Here is a 24,833-nt window from a genome sequence, read left to right on the forward strand (position 1 = left end):
GCCGCGCCGCTCGGTACCTACCCTGCCTCGCCAGCCGCCACACTTACTTGATACTTTAATACTTATGCTAATAAAAAGTAATCAAGTAATCGGGCACGACGGACGAATTCAAATACTTTTACCTACAACAAGGTATCGAGTATCGAAGTATCAAGTAAGTACGTGGCGACAACGCCGGGTAAATATAAATAGGTATTATTTTATTGATTAATTATTGTTGGGCCGATCGGCGGCGGTTTATTTCATTTTATTAACAATATTGCCATATTTTACTTATAAAATATATTTAGTACGCATAAGTAGCCACTGGTGACATGGAAATTTGGGATTTAAAAAAGTATTCGAGTAACGAGTAGTTGGGGTCGAAGGATTCGATTACTTCGAATCTTCGCATGTATCAGATATTAAAGTATCGAGTAGATACTATCCGCACATCTCTACAGACCGGCATTGTATTCGGGTGGTTTGGTATTGGTTATGTGTAGACGTCATTATTTGTAACCAAATACGTCAAATATTCTGTTGATAGCTGTGAACCAGAATCAAAACCGGCGTTGGCCGTTGAATCGAATACAGCTATTGTTGGCTCACCTTCCCTAAATGACATTTGTTATTTGTTTCACATTTTGATTGTTTGTTTTCAAATAACCAGGGGAATTCAGTTTCCCTAATTTTTCCAAATATTGCTAAAAGTAAGCGGTTTCATCAACTCTGCTAAGTATAACTATCCATTTTTAAGTGGTGTATGTATCTTTTTTTAGGTCAACAAGAGGAAAAACATAACTACTTTTAAAACAGAAAAATATATATTTTGTAATGACTATTCTTAGGTATATTCTTGGTCATTCCAAAAACCTAAACAAAAATTTCTTTCTAACACCAGGACTGGGTAAGTGCATATCATTGAACTTTCTATCTTTCAATAGACATAAGAACTATCATTCAAAGGGCTAGAGAAACCTGCTATTTTTAAAGCTCTTTTTTGTAAATAAATGGACTAAAAGCTTTCAAAAGTTGGACAATTTATAAGTGAGAATTTAAAAAATGGAAGTTTGTTTGACTGTTTAAATTTTAGTGAACCAAACTTAACCACTGAAAACATAGTCAAAACTCTTCAAATGCATATTTGAAAATTTACATCTACAATAACAGTAGAATCTGACAATAAGAATAATAATAAATTTATTAGCAATAAAATACTCTTTTCAAACTCAAACTCAAAAATGCTTTATTGTCAATATAAAGATAGAAGTTGTAGACAAAGCCAATAGACTGTACATTAAAGGAATAAAAACGAGAAACTAATTTAAAATAAAATAAAATAATATAAAACTTTGAAAAATCATTAAATGCTAATCATTAAAAAATTCACTTAAACTGTAGTACACTTTACTAGCAAGAAATATTTTCATCCTTGTACGTAGGCTTTTTTCAGTCTTAAGTCGTCTTATTTCTAGTGGAAGTTTATTAAACAGCTTTCTACCTCCATATATGATAGGAGCTATGGACAAGTTCAAAATGAGGAATGGGTAGCCTCAACAAATAATTTTGTCACGTATTATAGTGGCTTCCTAAGTGGAGTTCCTGTTTATATTTTCTAAAAACTAAGCAAACTGTTTCCAAAATAAAGATACAATCATTATTTATTATTATTATTCCATAGACAGAAAAATATATGTATTTGAACTGTCAATATCAGTAAAGTAATTTGAAAGTAATACTGCCGTGCTAAGACAAGAGGTCGTAAGTAATAAATTTTAAATTCGAATATATTTGCCTTTTTTCAATGACAATTTGAATCCTTAATGAATTATGTTAAATTCATAATTTTTTAACTAAGTGGAAAATTAAAATTCCCCTGATTTGAGGTATAAATCAATTGATATATGGTACCTTGGTGGAGATATTTGAAAGTTACAACATTTTGATTAAGTAAATATTCAGATTTTTTAAATTGAAATTGACCTGTCTTTTTGTCAGTTGCGACTTTTTGACTTTGGATTGTTGCGATATGACATATTATCTTAGTGATATATAATTATAGGTAAATATTATGTGAAGTTACAACATACTATCTTATTAATGATAATGTAAAACCCAATAAAAACTATTATAAAATATTAATGATCAACAATGTGCAATTACAGCTATTGTTATCATGGTTAAAGATAATAGAAAAAATTTAATTTTTCAGTGGGACATAAAATAACACAATATAAACTAGAAGAAACATTTATTAGTTCGTATTTATTAGAATATGACGTCAATCAAAAATAAATATATAAATCCTTAACATTATAATAATAAACAGTTTAGTCATCCAGATTGGTTTCTTCCTGATTTTCAGGCAAACTTTGCCAAAACAGAAGTCGGCCCTTTGAAATACCCATTGCTGTTAGTTTCTGAATAAGATTTTGTTTTCTAGCTATACTGATTTTCTAGCTATGCTAACCTCTAGGAATAGTTTTTCTTTCTGGCTCAGGAACACCTTTTTTTAGTGCTTTGGCAGTAAGTCCAGTTCAATTAAAGCACTCTCGAAGTTTGTTTTATACAATAATGTCCTACACCCTCTGACAAAAGTTACTTCACAAATATTAGAAAGGTAGGGTTTTGGTTCAGTTTTATTTAGTATGAATCGGGAAGAAAAGTCTCTTACGTTCGTCTTTACGTTTGTGCGTGATAGATAAGTCATTTCGACCTTGTATTACTGCAAATTATTTTTTAATAAGCTCAATTAATATGTCTTAAGTGACACATAGTACATTTTGTTTTTGTATACATTAAATAGTCAAAGTCAAAGTCAAAAATAGCTTTATTGTTACGTAACATCATCAAAGCATTATATAAAATCTTAAAGATAGTTGACAACATAATCTTTTACAAAAATATAAAAATTTTAACAATTCTTACATACATAGAATATAGAACACACCCAAAGAAAGGATAGTAAGAATTCACATTACGCTGCGCAAAACTCTTCACTGTCAAAAAATTGTATTTAAAAATTCGTCTACAGAATAGAGAGAGATAAAGAGTTTCTTAATATTTTTCCTAAAACGTTTTTCACAATTTATTAGCCTTATATAAAGGGGTAGGTGGTTAAAAAGCCTTCTGCCCCTGTACACAAAAGAGGACTTAATCTGCTCACTTTTTGGGATAGGCAGAGGTAAAGAGAAGGTTGTTCGGAGATTGTAACCCGAGGAGGGGGAACCAAGCTGATGGCGATATTTTTTGTGGATAAGACAAACAGTCTCTAAAATAAAAAGGCATGGAAATGTCAGGACAGAGTGTTTTAAAAATAATGGCCTACAGGGGCTATGAAAGGGAGCTGCACACATGTAGCGTATGGCTCTTTTTTGCAAAATAAATAGAGAGCTGAACAAATACTGAGAGCACACACCCCAAAACACAATACCGTATCTCAGATAAGACTCAATAAGAGTATGGTAGGCAATTTTGGCCACATCAAGTCCCAGAGAATGTGTTATTACTCTAATAGCATAACAGTTGGATGATAACTTCCCTAATAAAGAGGAGATATGATTTTCGAATTTTAATTGCTTATCAATTGTCAGACCCAGAAATTTGCGTGTCTCAGAAGGACTTATTGTTTCGTTTTGCAAAGTGACAGTTCCACGGTTACATTTAAAAGTTAAAATATTAGTTTTAGAAATATTAAAAGTTAATCTATTAGATTCACACCATGACTTTACAAGAATTAAATCTTCATCAACGATATTCCTTAATCTCTTGGTGTCAGTGTCATGCCAAAGTAATGTTGTATCATCCGCAAAGATAGTAAATTTGCCCCTAATTGGAATTTGAGAGATATCATTGACATATAGCAGGAACAATATTGGTCCAAGAACAGAACCCTGGGGTACACCAGAGTCCATATCCAGACAGGATGACATATCATTGTCAAAGAATACCCTTTGAGTTCTTCCAGATAGGTAAGAACGAAACCAGTCGAGAGCAACTCCTCTGAATCCATAGGTTTCTAGCTTCTGCAGCAGTATTCTGTGACTTACACAGTCAAACGCCTTAGATAAGTCACAGAACACCGCCGCCGCACTCTCCCCAGCGTTCAACCCCATGTACAGACTCTCCAAAAAATTGAAAATAGCATCAGATGTACCCAGTTTCGTCCGGAAACCAAATTGCTCATGGTTAAGAACATTATGCCGTTTCAGAAATTCCATCATCCTAGTTTTTACCAATCTTTCTACAAGCTTGCCAAGCCTGGGAAGCAGGGCTATGGGTCTGAAATTTGATGGGTCATCATAGTTTCCACCCTTAAATAATGGTATAATCAAGGCATCCTTGAGTAAATGTGGAAAGGACCCACTTGAAAGTGAAACATTTAACACCTCAGCCAAAGAATCAAGGGTTGGTAGCGGTAGCGCTGTTAGGACCTTTAGTGACAGCCCATCCCATCCAGAGGAGTTCTTATTTTTCATTGAGGATAGAGCTTCCATTATTTCACTAGAATCTGTTCGTCTAAAGAAAAATGTTTCAGGCACCTTAATGTTGTGTAAGTATGAGCGCGGATCTCTAACAGACTGAGGCAATAATATTGAAAGACCCAAAGCAATACTCTGGAAAAAAATGATTGAGTGTTTCGGCCGACACCGTGCTATTAGAAACAGAAGGGTTCCCACGTTCGCCTCGTAAGTCATTAACAATTTTACAAGACTCTCTAGACTTATTTCTTGATTGGTTTATTTTACTTGAGTAGTATAATTTTTTTGCCAATTTCACTGTATCGCGGTAAATTTTGCGATATCTATTAAAGTAGGATATGAATTTGGAGTTGTCCAGGGCAAACTTTCTTATGGAGTGCAAACACCGAAGATTTTTACCAGAAACTAATAGACCCCTGCTATACCAGGGTCTTTTTTTCCCTAATTGTCACCATGGGGAAAGTTGACTCAAAAACATCCACTAAAGTTGAATGGAAACTCTCAAAAGGAGCACCGTTGTTAAGTATGATACCATTCCAGTCTATTGAATTACAACATTCTTTAAACTTACAGAAATTTTTTCTAGTGCTCAACCTTCCGCACTTTTTTTTTCTTGAGGTACACTTTTTTCACTTAGAAGAAAGGAACATAATACGGCCTCATGATCAGACAACCTGGCATTTACAATTCTATATGCAACCTGCGTTTCACAGAGCGTAGAGCAAACATAATCTAAAAGTGATGCTGAATTAGCAGTGATGCGAGTAGGTTGGTCAACATGCAAACTTAAATTAAAAGATTTCAGCACTCTATGTATTGACAAATGAGTTATTGCAGTCCAAAAAATTTACATTAATGTCACCTGTCAATATTAGTGATGCATTTACCGATATTTGGCTTAAAATGTTATATAATTTATCAATAAAACTACTAAAATTACTTGAGGGTGACCTGTAAAGGCCTAAAATGTACAAATTTAATTCTTTAGAATAAACAATGCAAAATTCAAAAGTTTTTTCTTCCAGGAGATACTCAAACTTGGTTATATCAACAAAGTTATATCTTTCTAAAAACTTATTCTCTATTAATATCAAAGTTCCACCATGATTATACTGAGTACGGGAATAGATGGATGCGAGGGCATAACTTTCTATAAAAAAAGGTTCACCCTGTTTGAGCCAATGTTCAGTCAAAACAACAATGACAGGGTTATCTTCATATGCTAAAAATAAAGAGAGTTCATCAGATTTATTTCTGACTGACTGAATATTTAAAAGGGCTAAAGCAAAATGGACTCCGACTGAGTTTGGCATAAAAAAGTTTTGTTGTGTTCCAGAGGTCCACTATTCCATGTTATATCCATACAAGGTATAGTTTTTGATACTATTTTTAAGGCAGAGTGAGTGGTAGATATATATAATGATAAAATATCACAAAGTGATTTCGGTGATAGCCGATGTGATGGCCCTTCAAAAGCATTAGTGATAACTCTCACAGATAGGTTTTTATTTCTTATGAATGAATTGATGTATTTAAGAGTCTTAAAGTAGAAGCGACTGTGACTGAAATTATACGTAATACACAAGATAAGATTAGTACTCTTTCCTATAAACAACAGATTATTTAGACTAGACAGTGTGACCTGCGTAAAACTTAAGTTAAGACATACAACTACATTATCTTTACTATTATAATTAATGACATTGCCAAAAAGGTCCTTACTTAGTCTGTGAAAAGTAGCGCCAGTCATTACTTTTCCTGATATATCATAGCAAGCACCTGACAATTCCCTGAGAATAGATGATAGACGTCTGGCACTAGAGTCTCCATAAATAAAAACTCTGGATTTCTTAGGTAAAGAGAGGCGTGTTTTATTTGTATAGGAGTAGCTATGTTCATATGAAGATGGTTCTTTTGACTTGACAGAATTATTTGTTGGTTCCACCATATACATAGAGTTGGTATGTGGTTCAACGTCATCAGAGTCTTGGATTACCATTGGAGTCTTAGAGATTTTAAAAGACAGTAAATAATTTCTAAGGGAAGCTATTTCACAAGAGTAAGAGTGATTTTCAGCCTCAAGAAGTCTATTAGAAGTGATCATATTTCTGCTAAGTGATTTCTGCTACGACATTTTGATTTAGTATTTTCTCAATATTTGGCAGATATGACAAAATTGTTATACTGTTTCGGGCATTTCTACTTAACATACGACTTTATGACTTAGTATACTCATCAGAATAATCATACCGGTCCCAAATGTGCAAAAATCTTAAAATCCGAAATTTTGTCACTTACGACCTCTTGTCTTAGCACGGCAGAATAGTGAAAAAAGCATACTAACATAGAAACATTAAAAAGAAACATAAACTACATAATACTAATCTCACATAATTATAAAAGAGTACAGTCAAAAAACTCACCAAGAGAATAAAATGGATTTACAACCAGTATGCTCTTCATTTTTATCTTAAAAAGTTTGTTATTTTGGATATCCTTTAAGTTGGAGGAGAAATGGTTAAATTTTTTTAAAGCTATTATACCAGGTCCTTCTTAAACTTGTGTTAACCTGGCTGCTGGTATGTATAAATTGTCTGATGTTCTTGTTGAGTATTTATTTCACACTTTTCAAGTTGATCTAAATTTTTAAAAACATAGCAGGTACGCTGTAATATATAAACATTTACAATTACTGTTTGTTGTAGAATATATAGAGAATTCTTTAAGAGCTAAAAAGTAAAAGTAAATCATAGTAATGTATACCCATAAATAAAATAAACATATTTAGAAATAAACAAATAAATAACTTCCTAGATTCCATGACAAATCAGAGTACCAAGCCCTAAAACTCCCAACTTAATTTCATTGTTTTACTTATCTAAATACTCAATCAGAATTGGTTCAACATTCTACAACGAACAACTAAAACTGTGTACAAGCTAACTACAAGACAAAAGTAATGGCTTTCCCAAGCACTACAGAAGGAAAATTCCATTACGGTATCTGCAGTTGGGTTCGATTAGGAATTTGGAACATTTTTGGGTTTTAATGATTAAAAGTATATGGACTGAATAAGGCATTTATTTATTTGTTTGTTTAGATTTACCTGTTGATGTTGATATTTACACTAATCTTATTATATTTGTATTAGTTGTAACAACTTTTTTCTTCAGGGCTGTCTTAACAGAGATTTTATATAACATAAAAAGTTGGGACAGTAAAAAGTACTGTGAATTCTGTAGTATACCCCTTTAATTTAACAGTTTATCTCTAAAATAATACACCATTAGTTGTCCTGTTCTTAAGGCTCATGCTAACGCAAACACATACAATCAACTGACTCCACAGGCCTGTGTGCCGCACTATCACTTGCTTAAGGTTTTTTATTAATTCCTTTGATCCTTAATTTGTATAGAAATCGCATACATTACAAATTTGAAAAGGTATTCGAAGAAAAAGACACACAAATAGTTGAACTTAATAATAATATCGAGCAACTTAAGCAGGAAATCACTAAAATTAAATCTGTAAGCTAAAAACAACGGCACATGACACAGGATTTTGAAGCAGATATTATCTTAGCAGAGAAAAAGCTAATTGAGGTTTTGGAAAAAAAACCAGGGAAATAACTGCTCTGAAACAGACGCTGGTCGACTTTGAGCTTGATAGATCTTTATGTGGGTATTCAAGTGCCGGGGGGTTTTTCTACTAAACTTGGAAATCTTCTGGTCTCAACTCATGTGTCTGGATATATTCATGCCGAGTCTACCTTTCAACATTTATGTGAGCAAGTATTCTTTTCAGTTGTTAACTTGTCATCTGTAGACAATTTTATTTATCTTATGCTTGGATTTAAATGTTACATTGCCTACTTATACTGGGCTAAAAAGTTTGCTCATCAATTGGCAGGTTTACAAATGTTTTTCTGAAAATAAATGTGGTAGTAGATTTGACAATAAGAATAAGTACTCTAAAATAATTATTTTTCAAGTTCATTTGTACTAAACTCAAGATTGTCTGAACAATCATTTTGATTCACAATCAAGAATAATTGTGAATGGGTTGAGGGAATATGGGTTTCATCACACGGTAGCCTTAGTAGCCGACAATGTCTTTCATTAACACACACAAAATTAAACTAAGGTCTTTAAATTGCATTAATCCTATTATGTCTGATAGTGTGTAAGTAGTGAATTCTCCTGCAAAAACTTGAATAGATTTGAATAAAGAACATTTTTATTTACAGAAGCTAATAGAACTACCACCATAGCTCTTATGACCCCTTGAACCTTTTTATATGACAAGTTATGTAGTAGTAGCTATTTGATAGATTAAGTACCATTCATGGTGGTACTCTAATTATGGTGGAACAAGCTTTATATAATAGACTTAAAAGTGAAAAAATTGACAGTTTTTTATTTTTTGTTACAGGACAAAATGTTTGAATTTTCTATTGTGTTTTTTTAAATAATTAGGCTTTATGTAATTTGTATTTATAGGTCACGATCCACAAATGTTACAGATTTTTTAGAGAATCTAGAAGTTTTATTGAGTCAATTCTGAGTTAATACTACAATATTATTAACAGGAGACTTCAATATTATACAATTAGACTATATACAAATAAGTTAGATCTCAATGTGCAATCATTAACTAATTTGTTAAATTCTTTTAATTTGTTTATGCTTGTTGATGAGCCTACTAGATTCCCTGTCTTTTCTTGTTCGGTTCTGTATGTCTTTTGATAGTAAAAGTGTGAAATGCAATATGGTAAATGCTGGATTATCAGATCATAAAGCTGTTGTTGCATCATTGCCATTTGAACATTATAGCCAAGGTAAACTTCAAAAAAGGGTGGGTTGTATATTTTTCAAAAGAAATTTTGAAAGATTCAGTTTAATTTGTATGATGTCCCATTGGGAAAATGCCCTAAGGTTTGATGATCCACTTTAGGAATTCCACAATACTCTATGTGTATTATTTCATGATTCTTTTCTCATAACAGTTATAAAAAGTAAAGAAAAGAAACCTTGGACAAGAGGTATCAAAACATCCAGTAAAAATGTGAAGGTCTTATATTATATAGGAAAGTATTTCTCTCAAAATGTACAGCTTATATCATCTTATAATAAATATAGGAAAATCATAAAATCTGCCAAATATAATTACTATCAACAGAGTATTTTAAATTGAAAAGATCAAAGGAGTCTTGGAGAATAGTCAACAAATTAAGAGGCAAAACCAACTCATCATCTCATGATGATTGATGCTAGCCGGATAAATGAGTACTACTGCAATATTAGACATAACATCAATTATGATAAATTAACATGAATAATTATGATTAGAAATTCAGGAATTATTTGGACAAATTAAAAATAAACATTCTTCATGGGGGTATGATAATATTTCATTGAGAGTACTGTTAAATCTCCCAAACACAGCTTTGGAGTTTTTAGCCAAAGCTATTCCAACTTCATTTTTAACAGGTACTTTCCCTTCTTGTTTAAAAAAAGCTTGGGTTATCCCTTTATACAAAGATGGGGATGCAAGTAATCCTTCAAGTGTTTGACCAATATCTTTTCGACAACCAATAGCTAGGACTAAACAATGGTGATTTTGCTGCCGCAGTTTTCTGTGACTAGTCTAAAGCCTTTGACTGTGTCAACCACGATGTATGATGTATTAACCGCTGAACTTAATTTTTATAGTCAGAGAGCCTTATTATCTCTGTATCGATTGAAAACTACTAAATTATTCCTGTTCACTAAATGTTACTATATTAAACCATGGATGACCAAAGGCCTTGTATTGTCAAAGGAATAAATTAAAACGAATAGCTGCATGTAACCCACAAAAACCAGATAATTTAAATAATTTCAGAGAATATCGCAATATAGGGGAAACTGGGTAACAGTGAGATACTTTTTTTTCTTTTTACTATAATATCATTACTATTAAATGTATAAACAAAATTTTTTAATGACTATATTTTTACATCATTTTATTAACACAATATGTATAGAATTTAGCAGTACCTGTTTTAAGATCTCTGAATTTGACACATAAAATTCAGTTGTCATTTGTCTCAGTGTTACCCGTGCATGTGCAACAGTAAGACACTATATGTAATTACCCAAATATTAGTGATTAAAACAAAATAAACTCTAACTTAATTTATTTCAATTTTGATTTTAAACAGAACATCAAAGGAAATCGTGCTTTAAGCTTACTTTAATTTTTAAAGTAAGAAAACATGTTTTAAAAGAAGATTAACGCATATTCATTAAATTAAAGTTTAATTTAAATGAAAAAAATGAATTTTGTCGCTTAGTGTGACCGTAATTAAGGGGTCTTGGTAAAATCATTTTAACGTCCTTAACACCAGTTAAGACCATTCGGAGGCAATACTAATTGTGGCAATGTCTGGGATAACGGGAAAGTAAAATTTTGAATCAGTATTTTGGCTTTTCCCCATAAAACTCATATTCGCCTCATTTGTCTCACTAACACAAGAAAGCACCTTTCCTATGTAGTAAACAGGCTTTGATTTTGTGTTTTCTGGTTTAAATTCAACCAGAACATAATCCTCAACCTTTGGAAATTTTGACAGATCTTCAAATGCTGTGGTATCCACTCTTTGATCCACTTCAGGTTCAAGATGTTCAGATGATGCATCAGAATGCCATTCTTCATCACTGTCCTGAATCTTTCGCTTTACACTTTTCTTTTTCTGTATATCTATTGTACTTGAAGGTATTGTTTTTTTTAGCCTGTCTTTCTTCCAGCTCAAGTTTTTCGGGAGTATCGGTGAGTATTATGCTTTTTCCCTTTCGTCTACCTTTGGAAGTCTCTTTTCTCGGCTCAGCTTTAGGAAACTGGCGAATTTCTTCCGGGATTATAAATCTATTTGCGTTTAGTTTAATTTGATCATCAATTGGTTCCCGAGGAGGAGCTTGATTACCCAGTTCTAGTTGAGGTCTATCAGTCACTGAGCATGGCAAAAAGTCAATATCTGTAAATATTTTTTGTCAAAGGGAAATATTCCGCATTTTTTAAAAGCGGAGGTAATATTTGCTGAAGTCATTGTTTTTTGATATGCTTCCCCCACACAACCTGCAACTTGATAAATGGTAACTGGCTTTCCAGGATGATGCATCTATAGCAGGATTATAAGCAATACTGAAAGGCTTAAAAATGCCAACGTCTAAAGGTTGCATCTTATTGGTCGAGTGTTGTGGAAATGTCACAATAGTGACGCAGTTTTCCTTAGCAAGATTGATAACCTGGATGGATAGATGACTCTCATGATTTTCATAAAGTAAAAGACTTGGATTTTCTTTCGAACTAGAGGTGTGCTTAATAAAGTGCTCCGTTACTTTTAAAAACAAGTCGGCATTCATCCAACCAGACGGAGACGCCAGACCTCAAGTACCAGGCGGAGCACCAACAATCATGTGTTCTTTGAAATAAACCCGTGGAAAAACCATAGCAGGAGGGAGATGATTTCCTGCAGCACTTACTATGATGCACTTACAGTACTTACTTACACATGTTGTTACAAGAACGCCATTTTCTCCACTTGTAACTTTATTGACTTGTTTTGCTCCTTTTTCGGCTAAAACTTTAGCCTATTTTTGAACAGTCACTGTAGCCGTTTCATCAAGATTAAAAATACGCGTCCCATCGCTAAATCTTTCATTGCTTTGCATAAGTTATTAAAAAACATATTAATGTTATGCCTATTAAAGGATGTGGCCCGTGACAGACTACATCCTTCTGGAGTTTTTAAAGAAACATTTGGATTTCTTCTTATGAAATGTCTCATCCACTCCTCTCCTGCCATTTTATTAACGGACCATTTCGGAGGCATCTTAAAATGGTTTATGAATGCTAGCTCATAAGCCAATTTACGGCAATCATGAAGAGGGAGCCCATAAAATATCTGAGAGCTTTTAATAATATAATCAGCCAGCATTTTTTCTTGCTCGGTATTAAATACTTTATTTACTGCATAATTAGGTGTATACCGAATCAATTAATCCTGACTGGATTTTCTCTTTCGCACATATCTAAAAATAGATATTGTATGTATTTGGTAAGCATGATTAAGCTAACTTTTTTACGCAGATAAGGTCTGGAAACTTAAATTTTCTTGTTTTGCAACAGATCTAGTGCTAGGTCCGCTAAGCACAGCTTCAACTGCCTTTTTCATAGTTTCCACGGAAAATGTTCCATAGTTTGTTTTCCTTGGTGGATTTCTCGGCATTCTGAACACTTTTATACACAGATATCCTGAGCGAACTGTATTTATTGTTATACCTGCTTAGTTATTTATAGTTGCTAAGGAAAATAAAGAATTTATTTTGCCGTCAGTTACATTTGTGACAGTCTTGGAATAGTGAAAATTTATTTGTTGAATTGAAGATTTTACTTCCAAAATGGTTTACACACTAGCAGAAAGAGTGGAAATTATTCTAATTTATGGCGCCCAAAATCAATTTGCTCGGCAAACTGCCGTCACGTTTAACGCCAGACATCCGGAGAAGATAACTTCGCATAGGTATGTTTTGGACCTTGTTACTAAGTTTACTGAAACTGGATAACCGCCGTTTTGAACATTTAATTAAATAATAATAACATTTTTCAAAAATATGTTTTCTTTTATTGTTTTCCTTGATGAACAGAGGAGAATTTTCTGGAATGTGCCTTTCTATGATTTCATTGGAAAGCATTTTTCAAGATGATGTATCACTCGACTGCTTTTTCTGTTTAAGATTTTAGGGCCGTATCTTATCCTATCCAAGGAGTTGCAGGTAAAGAATCCAATCCCGGATCAAAATGTCGATTCCAGGATTTCGGGATTATTGGTTTAAATCTTTTTCTATCGGGATTCTAATGCTAGAATTCTTTTGTAATGATAGATATATATTTTAAAAAAGTGAACCTAACCTGAGGGAAGTTATACTCGAAGTAGCAAACAAACGAGAGGCATTGGAAGGAAACAGGGGGATTTGCATCTACTCTGAGAGTCAAGCTGCCCTCAAGGCGATTCAGAAACCCAGGGCCAGCTCAGCACTAGTCCAGGAATGCAGAGACGCATTGGAAACACTTGCAGTACACAGGGAAGTGAGGGTGCGTCCCAGGACACCAAGGTGTCGAGGGGAATGAGCGGGCCGACGAACTGACAATTGTCTTGTCAGTTCAGGGAAAAAACAAGGAAGAATTGGAGAAGGACAGAAGGATGTAGACAGGCCAAGGAATAGATACCAGACCATGACGGCTCTAAAGAGCAAAAAAAACGGCAAGGCGACTGCTAACACAGACCCGACAAAGTATCAAAGATTTGGTGGGAATTCTGACCGAGCACAACAGTCTAAAGAGGCATCTACACCTCCTTGGTATAAAAGAAAGCCCACTCTGTCCGCATTGCGGTACAGGAGAGGAAACTTCATACCACATACTAGGTATCTGTGATAGGTGGAGTTGCCTGAGAAGGAAAATAAAAAAAAAACAACGACACTCCAACCGGAAGATCTTAAAGATCTGGACTGGAACAACGTGTAAGCCTTTATTAAAAGGACGGGCCGACTCAGTGAAGACCGCGCATTGGGAGTGGAGGCGTAGGGCTGGGTGATTCTGGGGCGATTCTGGCGAAAACGCACTGTTCAGCCCTACTTGCCGAGCTCTAGCTCCCCCACCCTTACTACTACTACTACTAACCTGAGAGGAAAACTTCAAGTTCATAAACAGATATTAAAAAGCAATAAAACAAAAAATGCAAATTTATATTTTTTGACCAACATAACGAGAAAACAGAAAAAACACAAAACAAATTATAAATTTAAGTACAAACAACATATAATAAACCTAAAATTAAACAAGCAAATCAAAACACTATTTTTTCTCTTTAAGAAAGTACCTCAAAAAAATGATATTGTCTATGGTATAATCTGCCATAGCAGACCGAAACTTGGTTACTATTTGACCACCTGACGAAAAACATCTTTCCCGTTCTACAGTAGTTGGGGGTATTGAACTTGAAAAATTATATGCGGCATCCACGTTGACCACCATTTTGAAATATTTGCATCTCTTGGTTAGTTTGAGCTCCCAGATTCTGGCAATTATTGACTTGTTGGCTTCTAGACTTCACTACACTGTCTTTTAAAATTGCTTCATGCAACCTTTCAGACAATGGCCGGTACTGTTTTTGGATATTTTGTTTTTTCAGTATAGTAATCGTAACATCTTCATTTGAGCTATCTGATAACGATAACGTGTTCTAGACAACTAGACTATTTAGCTCTAGGCGTTACAGTAATGAATAGAAATCTTGCCTGATGGTCCACGCTGTTAGAGATTTAAATGGTGGAACATGTTGGTCATGATTTGAAATGATTGAAATTCGTTAAGCGTTGGTTAATTCTCAACTGGATGTTTTTTCTGACTTGAAAAGATAAGGAAGAAGGATATTTTTGTAATTCTAAAGCAAAAACTTCAGGGCAAGCTTTGCTTTATATAAATCCGTTTCCGTTCGAGATAGTGCTGCAACAGTTACTTTATTGGTTCCAAAACTGCAGTTAATTCCTCAAGGCTCTGAATTCGCCATCGCTAAGAAATTCTTCATTGAGGTCGATCAATGCTTTTTTGATACTTTTTTAATAAACAAAATCTCTGTCGCATTACGAACAGACACTGCGTCACCTAGTTTTGCAAACTAACTGTAGCTTAAGCTCTTTACCCTAGTCTTCTTTTACCTATTTTTGAAGATCATTTTTGGTAGAAGATTTCCTGAAATATCTTGTAATATTACTCACTTTGCCGCTTATTTTACCTAAATTATATTTATCAGAGAGCTCATATTCATCTTCACCATTAAGATTAATTCCATTCTGAGTGTTCACTGACAATTCATGTTCACCATAAAATTCTTCATCAAAAATTTTCATTAGAATATTCTTAAGTGCTTATTATTTAAAGTTTTTTTTTATAAATAGTGTCTGTAATAGTATAGTATATAAAGGAACTCCACTCGTCCAAAGTTACACTATATTTTCTTAACCCATTTTGGATCTCTTAGAGACCTGTTTGACGAGCTTTTTCGCAATAACTTTCTGACGCACTGTTGTTGCAGACTCCGGAAGTTTCATACCATTTCCAGTGAATCAATTTCTTAAATCAACTAAAGAAATAAACTTTAAGAATGGTATATTGTCAACAGCTACCATTCGTGCCAAAATACTGTCAATCGAATTATCGTGTTTAAAGATATGAAAATCCGAATTTTTGCTTGTTTTTTATAGTAGGCAATAGTAATATCCGTCGAAGTAGATGGAAAAATGATGCGAAGTAGAAAAAAAAAAGGGTATTTTATGTTTTTGAACCCGGGATGCCGGGATCGAAAAGTATCGTAAAAAAAGTCCAGGATTCTGTAAACCCGGGATTGGATTCCCTAGTTGCAGATAAGGATAAGATATGCTTGCCTTTGTTCGCCCTTTGTTTTATAGAAACTGTTTTCAGCTTTTTTTTATTTAGTTTTTCGTTTCCAAAACCTTGTATAATTTAAAAGAACTAAACCAACTTCTTTATTTTCAGAAAATGTATGCGTTCGACTTTTTTCGGACAAAAAGATTAGTCCACGCATGCAAGAATTCAAAAATAAATTAAGAGAGAAAACTCCTATTGGCCGACTAGATGAGCTGTCCAAACATCCTGACGAGGAAGAGGATCCCTTAAAACCCTGGCCCGATAACACAAATCCGCATACGGGAGAGATTGGAGGACCTAAAGGACCAGAACCCACAAGATATGGAGATTGGGAAAGAAAAGGAAGAGTAACCGATTTCTAGGAACCCGAATTGTTTCCATTGATGCAGGTTCTAAAGTAATTTCATCAACGGTTATATTAATTTGTTAGATTTTTGTTGTGTTTATCTAATGGTAATGTTAAAGCTGTTACATTAAAAGTTTTTCGGAGAAATTGTGTTTCTTTCCAGTGATTGAGTAATTTATTAACCACATTTAACCCAACGATTTTTAGATTTTTTTTTGGTTTGTTTGTGAAGTTTACCTTAAATTCTTTAAATTACAACAAAAAAATTTTTAGATGGGCCATTTCTTTACAAAAAAAAAATTATATTGTATCTGGACCACGATTTTCATCACTTTTTATATTGATGTAAAATATTTTTACTTATACTCTATTTCAGAAGTGTGTAGAGCAATAAAACCTCATTAGGTATGCAAAAGTGGTACCTGGTGATCCACCAATATTTTATGCCACTACCTTAGTTGGGTATTAGTTTCAATGTAAAATTCTTTCTTTTCGTTGATTGCAGGTAGTGCCACCCGGTTTTGGGTCAATTTATGAGTTTTGCCCATTGTTACCCACTGATAAACATTGAAAACGGTTCGCCAAAGGCGTGCAACTGGGACTTGTTTTTTACCTTATAATTAATGTACTTAAATGCTATTTTATTTTAGAAAGTTACTTTTGTTTAAATGGAATAATATATTTTTTTCACAAATTTATTGAACATAATATGTAGAGTAAAACAGTTGAAAATGTCACTTTTGGATCTGGCACTTTTTGAACAGTGTATAACAATTTTAAATTATAATAGATTGTAGTCTTCTTCGTCATCTGACGAACTGTCATCACCTCTTGACATTATAATTAAAGGATCGACTGTCTGATCGATGAGGTTGTCAAGATCCCACATTTTGTTCTCTTGCTTAATTACATGCTGGACTGCTTTTCGCCAATTCTCTGGTGTCGCTTCCGTAATGGCTTGATCAAACAGTAGCTTAACATCTTTCATATTAAAAGTCGTGTTTTGTCTTGCTACAAATCCTTTTACCTGCGCCCATATCAGTTCTATAGGATTTAGTTCGCAATGATATGGCGGTAAGCGCAGTACAGTTATATTATATTTTTCGGCTATATCTTCCACGGCGTATTTCATGAAACGAGTTTTGTGTAAGTTTGCTATTGCCAGCAGTTCTTTTTTTATCAAATTTGCTTCAAACGCAATACCTTTTGCAGTCAGCCAATCGATAATTTCTTGCTTTCTCCAACTTGAAGTTGGCGTCTTCTCTATTCGCCGTGAATGATAGCTTGCGTTATCCATAACCACCACCGAATTAGCCGGAAGAAATTTTATCATTTCACCAAAATAGTCCTCGAAAACGTCTGAGTTCATGTCTTCATGGTAATCTCCTGTGCGAGTCGACTCAAAGGTTAGCAGACCTTCTTTTAAAAATCCCTCTTCGCTTCCAATATGTGTGATTATAAGTCTTTTTCCTTTTCCCGAAGGTACTTTAATACCCATAGACAGGCCTTCTATGAAAGCTTGGCGAGCACTGGTTATATTTTTGTCTTGCCACATTTTTTGGACTATATAACCTTCGTTAATCCACGTCTCATCAAGATAAAAAACTTTCTTTTGCTCCCTGCGGTACTACTTGATACTTCTCAAGTATTGTCGTCTCCAACAAACAATTTCGTCGCTCTCCAGTAAAAGTGCTTTGCGGTTATGCTTTTCCCAGGCAAAATCCATATTTTTTAAAGTTTTCCATAAAAGTTTTCTACTTATCAACGGAATACTGTCATCTCGGCCAAGCTCCATTAAAATTTTGTCTAGGGTGGGTATTTCCTTTTTAAAATAAAAAGAGTGAACTTTTCTTCGAATTATACATTTAGCATTTTCATCAAGGACTTTTGTAGGTCGTCCTGGCTTTTGCTTGGGAGATTCCACTTGACCTGCTACTTTTCTTTCCCGCAACAATTTGAAAATGGTGGACTTTCCAATTCCACTCATTCGAGAACATTTTTCAACAATTTCTTGCACAGTAAAACTAGGGTAATCGTGTTTTATGCAATCATGTACATTTAAAATAATAACTTTTTCACTCAGCGATAGTGGAGAATTTTTAGTACATCTTTTCGTTGGACTGAATACCTCCATTTTTTAAATATTGGGATATTTAATAATGGGATATTTTATAATTCTTATATGAAATAGAAAAAAAAATAACGATTTTTTAAATTTAACACTTTTTTAAACTGATTTACCAAATTGCCTCCTTTAATTTAGGAACGTTGACGTTATTAATTAACTATTAAATTATTGGCATTTGACACACAGGGCTGGGATTCTTAAATCACGACTCGATCTCGATACGATCACGACTTAGAATCCTATCGTGACGAGAAGGGTGATTCTAAATTTCAATCGTCGTCTAAACTCGTTTTATTCGATTTGATGTAGGTTTCTTGGTATATATTTATTATTTTCCCTAAGCCATATTTTAGCAAGTAAGCGGCTATAACCGTCTTTAAGACATCTCATTCGAGCGATCAAATCATGACGTCACCGTATAAGGCGCTTTAAGCGGTCTCCCGAGACCGCTAATAAACTCGATATGTCAAAAGGAAGCTATACAAACTTAGAACATTGAAAGGCTAGAAGTAGCATGCCGTGGAACTATGGACAGGTTTGTTTGCTTGCAACATCTCTGATGCAATGATGCCAAATGGTTATAGAGAAATGGCAAAAATCACTTTATAATATCATAAAAATTTTCAGTTGTTTCCGAAGGCTCAAAACAATACTACTGCTCCCCTTTAATAAAATATCAAGCATTTTTTTAAAATAAATTTGATAAAATACTCTATATCGAAGTCAATATTAACTTTAAATAAATGAAAATAAAGTACGAAAAAACGAGAAAACGGTAATGGCATCGCAACGCCGCTCGATCGCATTGTTGTTGCCACTGATACAAGCACTCTCTACCAGTGACGTCGTCAACAAATATTTACCTGATAATTTTTTATTAATTATTATAGAGTTTGAGTATAAGTAATATTACCATTTATGAGCTATTTATGTGTTTTTTTAACGGCCTTCGTTAGAGGAAGGTCCTAATAAAAGGCACCATTTTTGTCAAAGCATTTTTCTGGAAATTAAATATTTTATTAATATTATAGATTTCTTAATAAATAAAGTTTTAAGACACAAATTATTAACATTTTGCAAAATTTTATTGTTATTATTATATTGGACAAAACCACATCTCGTGAGAGTCTTTATATCACATAATATATACTTCTATGGTGCTGACTTTTTCAAAGGGACGGTATTGATTCAGCAGAAAGAGTTAAAACTACAAGGATGTTCAAATTGTGAAGGAGTTGCAGGTTTTTTATAGGTTATAAGATTTTTATTATGAGTATTTAGCCTGTACAATGGTTTTTGAGACATTTAACAGTGACCTATATAATACCTAATACCAAATATTATATCATATTAATTTATACTAAAAAAACAAAGCTTACCTAAGAATAAAGACTATGTACAATAGATTAGATTAGTTTATTAGTAGTAATATACAAACAAGTACTTTTACAAGTCAAATAAAATATGTAGTATGTTGGGCTTTTTCGAAAATCATGTTATTATTTCTTAAGTATTTTAATAATGACTTGAGACATCTAATTCAATTTTTTTGGGGCAAATTTGTTTATTGCAATCTTCAAATTTTAATTTTTTGTTCTTTATTTTTTTTCCATAATTTGGTAATAAGTGATTTAGCTTTTGAAACGGTGGAATCATCAGTGCTTAGGTCCTCAGGATATCATTTTGATTTTACCCTAGAATAATATACATAAAAATATAGTATTACCAAAATTAAAAAGAAAAAATTTAAAAAATGTATTATAATAATCCATTTGATCAATAAAATGTATGTTATTATAAAGAATCTTTGTAATATCAGACATTTGATTAATTGCATTTAATTAAACAAATATAACACAATAAAATACTATATCACTTTTAAATAAGATATATATATGGAATAGGATGATACATGGCATAAAACTAGTAGTCTATTTTGAGTGTATTATTACCTTTTCCTTGGCAGAGTCAGGGAATGTGTAGCAGTTAAACAAAAACGGCTTGGATGAGAAATAGTAATTGTTGACCTAGACCCCACAGTTACTGTAGAACTATTAATCTCAGATGCAGTTATTGTTGATGATGAATGATCAGATCTGTAATTATACAAAATTTGGTGTATCAAGAATATTAATCTATTTTAATTATCCATACTTGTCTATATTAGCTTCACTGTTTGTACTATATACCATTTTGGAAGCTAAAGAAGTTTTTGCACTCTTCAGGAAAGCTACCCCTGCAGCTTTGAAGGGTAAATCACTTGGTAAATTAACTGAATTATTGGCTGCTGTATTTTTAACCAGTGCATCAGAAATCCTAGTAAAAAAATAGTTTTACATACATACCTAATTTAATAAGTATTAGGTATAAATAAAGCTTATATGAGTAACACTAATCCTTTTTTTGACAATTTTTTTATACTAGAAAAATATATTTTAAAAAAAATTACGTTTGAGGTAGAGCTGATTTTTTTAATAAAGTCTGGCTACTGATAATATTATCTTCCTTATATAAGAAATCACTTCTAAGGATGTGATCTGAACAAACAAATATGTTCTGTTTAATTGTGTTGATTTCCATTAATGAAATCCATTGTTCCCTTTGGGCATATATTAGGCAATCTATGATAAGTATTTGATATTTATTCAAAAAGCAAAAAAAAATTACAGTAATGAATTAATATGTGGTGCCAATTACTATATATATTATTGTAAGTTGCAATGTGATAAAACAAAAAAAAAAATATCGACCAAATTTTAGGGAAAGACAAAATTAACTTTATACATAGATATCAATATCTAAATAAATTTCAAAATTCTTTAAAGGCAATAAAAAATTAATAATTTCATCTATCTACCTAATGTCTATATTAAAAAAAACATAACTATACATAGATAGGTACATGGGTATTAGGTATGCCTTCTTTCTGCCAAAACAACAAAAAAAAAACATAAAATCCTGTAATAAAAACCAGGGACAAAATTCTAGTTTTATATTTTTTATAGCCTATTGATAGATGAATATGTTCAAAAAAATATTTAGATTTAAAAATATAAATATTTTGATATTTTACGCACACTTTCACATTCAAGTTTTTATTAGGTTTATCTATAAGATCCCCTATTCTACGTTTATGATGATGGTTACCCCATGATGTGATGTTATGAAAGTATCGGTACTTACTTGTGAAAAGATCGGCTTGAATCACCTTTTTATCATGATGCGGCACAAACGACACAAGTTTTTCCCATCCTAGTAATTTAAAAAAACACTAAAATGTGGCCTTTTTCCTTATGAAACCGAAAATTAAAGAAAATACACGAATCCCGAAAATAAACAAAAAGCCGTTTGACAGATGACACTACGCGTATGGCTCAGGCGCTTAAGCTTCGGTGTTGTCGCTTCAAATTTTTTAGAAGCAGTTTTAGGGATAATAATGTTAATAATTTTGTTTTTTTTTTGGCTTAAGGATATTATATTTATTCTTAAAATAGGTTAATTGTAGTATTTATACTTTTTATTTTAAATTTTCCTATAAAATACAACACAAATAAGTTAAATTAACGTTATAATGGTTGTTAAAATATAGCTAAAAATTTCCTCCGTTGGAAATTTGCGTCGACTTGACAACAGAGAATCGGCAAATATGTTTGTAAACAAAACACCCCTCTTGCCCCTGTGCACATGTTGGACTCAAACAAAGTTGTTGTTTACTAATTCTAGCCTTTCAATGTTCTAAGTATACAAACTATTGGTCCGTGGGGACCAGTAGAAATTTTTAAAATTTTTGTCAGTACTACAAATAAAAATGTCCACAAAAATCCAAGAGGTGCCCTAAACACGCAGTGGGGAAGAGACCTGCCTTATCCTCGTAAGACTCTGAGTTCAAACCTTAGCCTCGGCATGGTGCTCTACCCAACTTTTTCTTTTTTTAGTACTTCGAAAAAATAAACATCTATAGTAAATACAGAGAGAAAAGGGAAGGTCTCATTATCTATTATAATCAGAAATAAATTTCATTGAAATATTACTTATTTCTGGGTATCATGCTTCAGAGAACCATGATGTGTTAACGCTCCGCTCCGCTCTCAAGTAACTCGTATAAATATAACCAATATTCAATGACACCTTCTTATTTTATTATAATACGCCATCTAGGTTAAATACGCTAAAACAGAGTCCTCAATTATAATACACTGTTGTACTGGCGAACGTTATGGCGTATTCACCATAGTATGCAGATAATGGCAGATTCCAATGTCATTTCATTTACGTTTTTAAATTATGCTCCAAATTCAAAATTCAGTAAAAAAGTTTAATAAATAAATTTTCCACGATTTATACGTGCCACAAGATAAAGAAAAAAGAGGGTCCCATTTATTAGGGTATTGAAATAAGACAACCGTGTTTTTATGTCGATTTTTTTTATTTTTGAAAGCTTATAGTATAGTAAAAGAATTGACATTAGGAGAATAAGAAATAAAAGAAACCAAAAACGAATCGAAACTATAGAAGCCGAGATATAAGTAAAAATGTGGGAAAAACAAAACAAAACTGTTTTTTTCCCACCGTACCATTTTTTTCCCTAAAATGATTAGCATTGGCAAATTTTAAAATAAGCCCTAAACTAACAATTTCCAGTAATAAAAGTCAATAAAAAAAATAATTTTTGTTTTGGTCGAAAATCGAAAGGGGTAATGTAGACCGAGGATACATGGGACAAATTTGATTAAATGATCTCTAACTTTTTTTCGAAGAAATCTCTATCCATAAGGTTTTATTAATGTAATAAACACACTTTTGTCATAATATATTACTACATAGCATTAGCCAAATAAATTTAAAAATATTTGTAAACCGGGATCAAAAATTTTTGGTCATTTGTCCAATGTATTCCCTGCTCTGGGGTAATAATGGACATGATATGGGGATATTTTGGACCTTCATTTACTAATAAAGACAAAAAGTCTTTATTATTAAAGTAAATATTTATTTAGGAAGCAACAAATTTTCAACTTTTATTTAAGTTAAACTAAATTCTGTCAAATCTGCGTTAAAATAACTCGAATCTTTGAAACGAGGACGCCTGTCTTCAATACCTTTTGGAAGCACAGCTATTACTTCTCCGAATGTTACAAAAGAAGATTCTTCTTCTGTAATTTTGAAGCGATTTGATGAAATCATTCTTTTAAAAAATCGAACCTGAAATCCGTCGAAAAGTTTTGCGTTCTACCCGAGCAACATAATTTCTTCCAGAAAATGGTGTTTTTCCCGGAACTTTGACAACAATGAAACCGCCTTTTTCTACATCGTGGGTATCCTGAACTGTCTCTTCTTCTTCCTCCCACTCTGAGGAGGAATCTTTTGTTAGTTCTTCATTTATCTCTTCATCACTAGAGTCACTTTCTACTAGAACTTTTCTCTTAATCTCCTTAACCTTTTTTGGAGGAGGCTTCTTTCTTGGCAATAACTCTTCTTTTTCTGGAGTGTCAGTAACTATCATACATTTTCCTCGTTTTCTTCCTTTTCTCATAGGTTTTCGGGGTTCCGCCTTTGGATAAGGACTTATTTTGTCTGGTGTAATAAAGTTAGATATATTTAAAGGACTTTTAGCAGTCCGAGGTTTCATCAGGAATTGGCAGCTTCGGAAAAATATCTCTTGAAAGGTCCAAAAACAGATCGGTCAAGAGGTTGTAATTTATTTGATGTATGCGGAGGTAAGGTCAAAACTTCATACCATTTTCTTTGCAAAATGTTATGCCATCATCTCTTAAATGGGATTCATGGTTATCCAATATCAGTAACACGGGGTTATTTTTACTACATCTGATATTTCGTTGGAAAAACTGAAGAACTTTAATAAAATTATCTGTTGGTTGTCATCCAGCCAGATTTATTCACAAGACCCATAGATCCTTGCATAGCTCCAGACATCATGCGGTGCTCGTCAAAACATATTCTGGGAAAAATCCATACTGGTGGTAATGCATTTCCATTTGCACAAATTATTCCAACTTGGGTTACTAGCTCACCGCGTTCTCTAGATGTTACTTGCCCTATTTGCTTTTCTCCCTTTTTTCCTACAATTTTTTCAACAGGCGGTACTAACGGTAGTAACCCCTGTTTCGTCTAAATTAAAAATTTGGCTTGCCTCATAGTTATGCCGGCTGTAAACAGTTTTGAGCTTGCCAAAGAATTCCCCAACAACTGTTTTGTTAAACGCCGTCATACGAGCAAGAGATGTTACTTCCGGTTTTCGAATTGAGAGTTCTGGATTTCTCCTCAAAAAACCGGCAAACCACTCCTCGCCAGCCATTGCTTGTGTTGCCCAAGAATCCGGGATTAAAAGCTTATTTCGAGACGCAAACTGAAATGCTAGTTGTCTAGTTTTTTTTGGAGTTAATCC

General features: G+C 33.1%; 1 protein-coding gene across 2 annotated transcripts; it reads left to right on the forward strand.

Annotated features, from left to right (window-relative positions):
• Nucleotides 1-531: 531 nt before the first annotated feature.
• Nucleotides 532-16,446, forward strand: LOC126746104 (succinate dehydrogenase assembly factor 4, mitochondrial-like). 2 transcript variants are annotated; one of them, XM_050454220.1, is made up of 3 exons: nt 532-692; nt 762-889; nt 16,062-16,446. In XM_050454220.1, exons 2-3 carry the CDS (start codon nt 817-819, stop codon nt 16,313-16,315), a joined length of 327 nt encoding a protein of 108 aa, XP_050310177.1. In that variant the 5' UTR covers nt 532-692; nt 762-816; the 3' UTR covers nt 16,316-16,446. The 2 variants fall into 2 exon arrangements, with proteins under 2 accessions (XP_050310177.1, XP_050310176.1); XM_050454219.1 differs by having other exon boundaries at nt 595-718.
• The last annotated feature ends 8,387 nt before the right edge of the window (nt 16,447-24,833 follow it).

Source organism: Anthonomus grandis, chromosome 17 (genome assembly GCF_022605725.1).
Source record: "Anthonomus grandis grandis chromosome 17, icAntGran1.3, whole genome shotgun sequence".
NCBI classification, from domain to species: domain Eukaryota; kingdom Metazoa; phylum Arthropoda; class Insecta; order Coleoptera; family Curculionidae; genus Anthonomus; species Anthonomus grandis.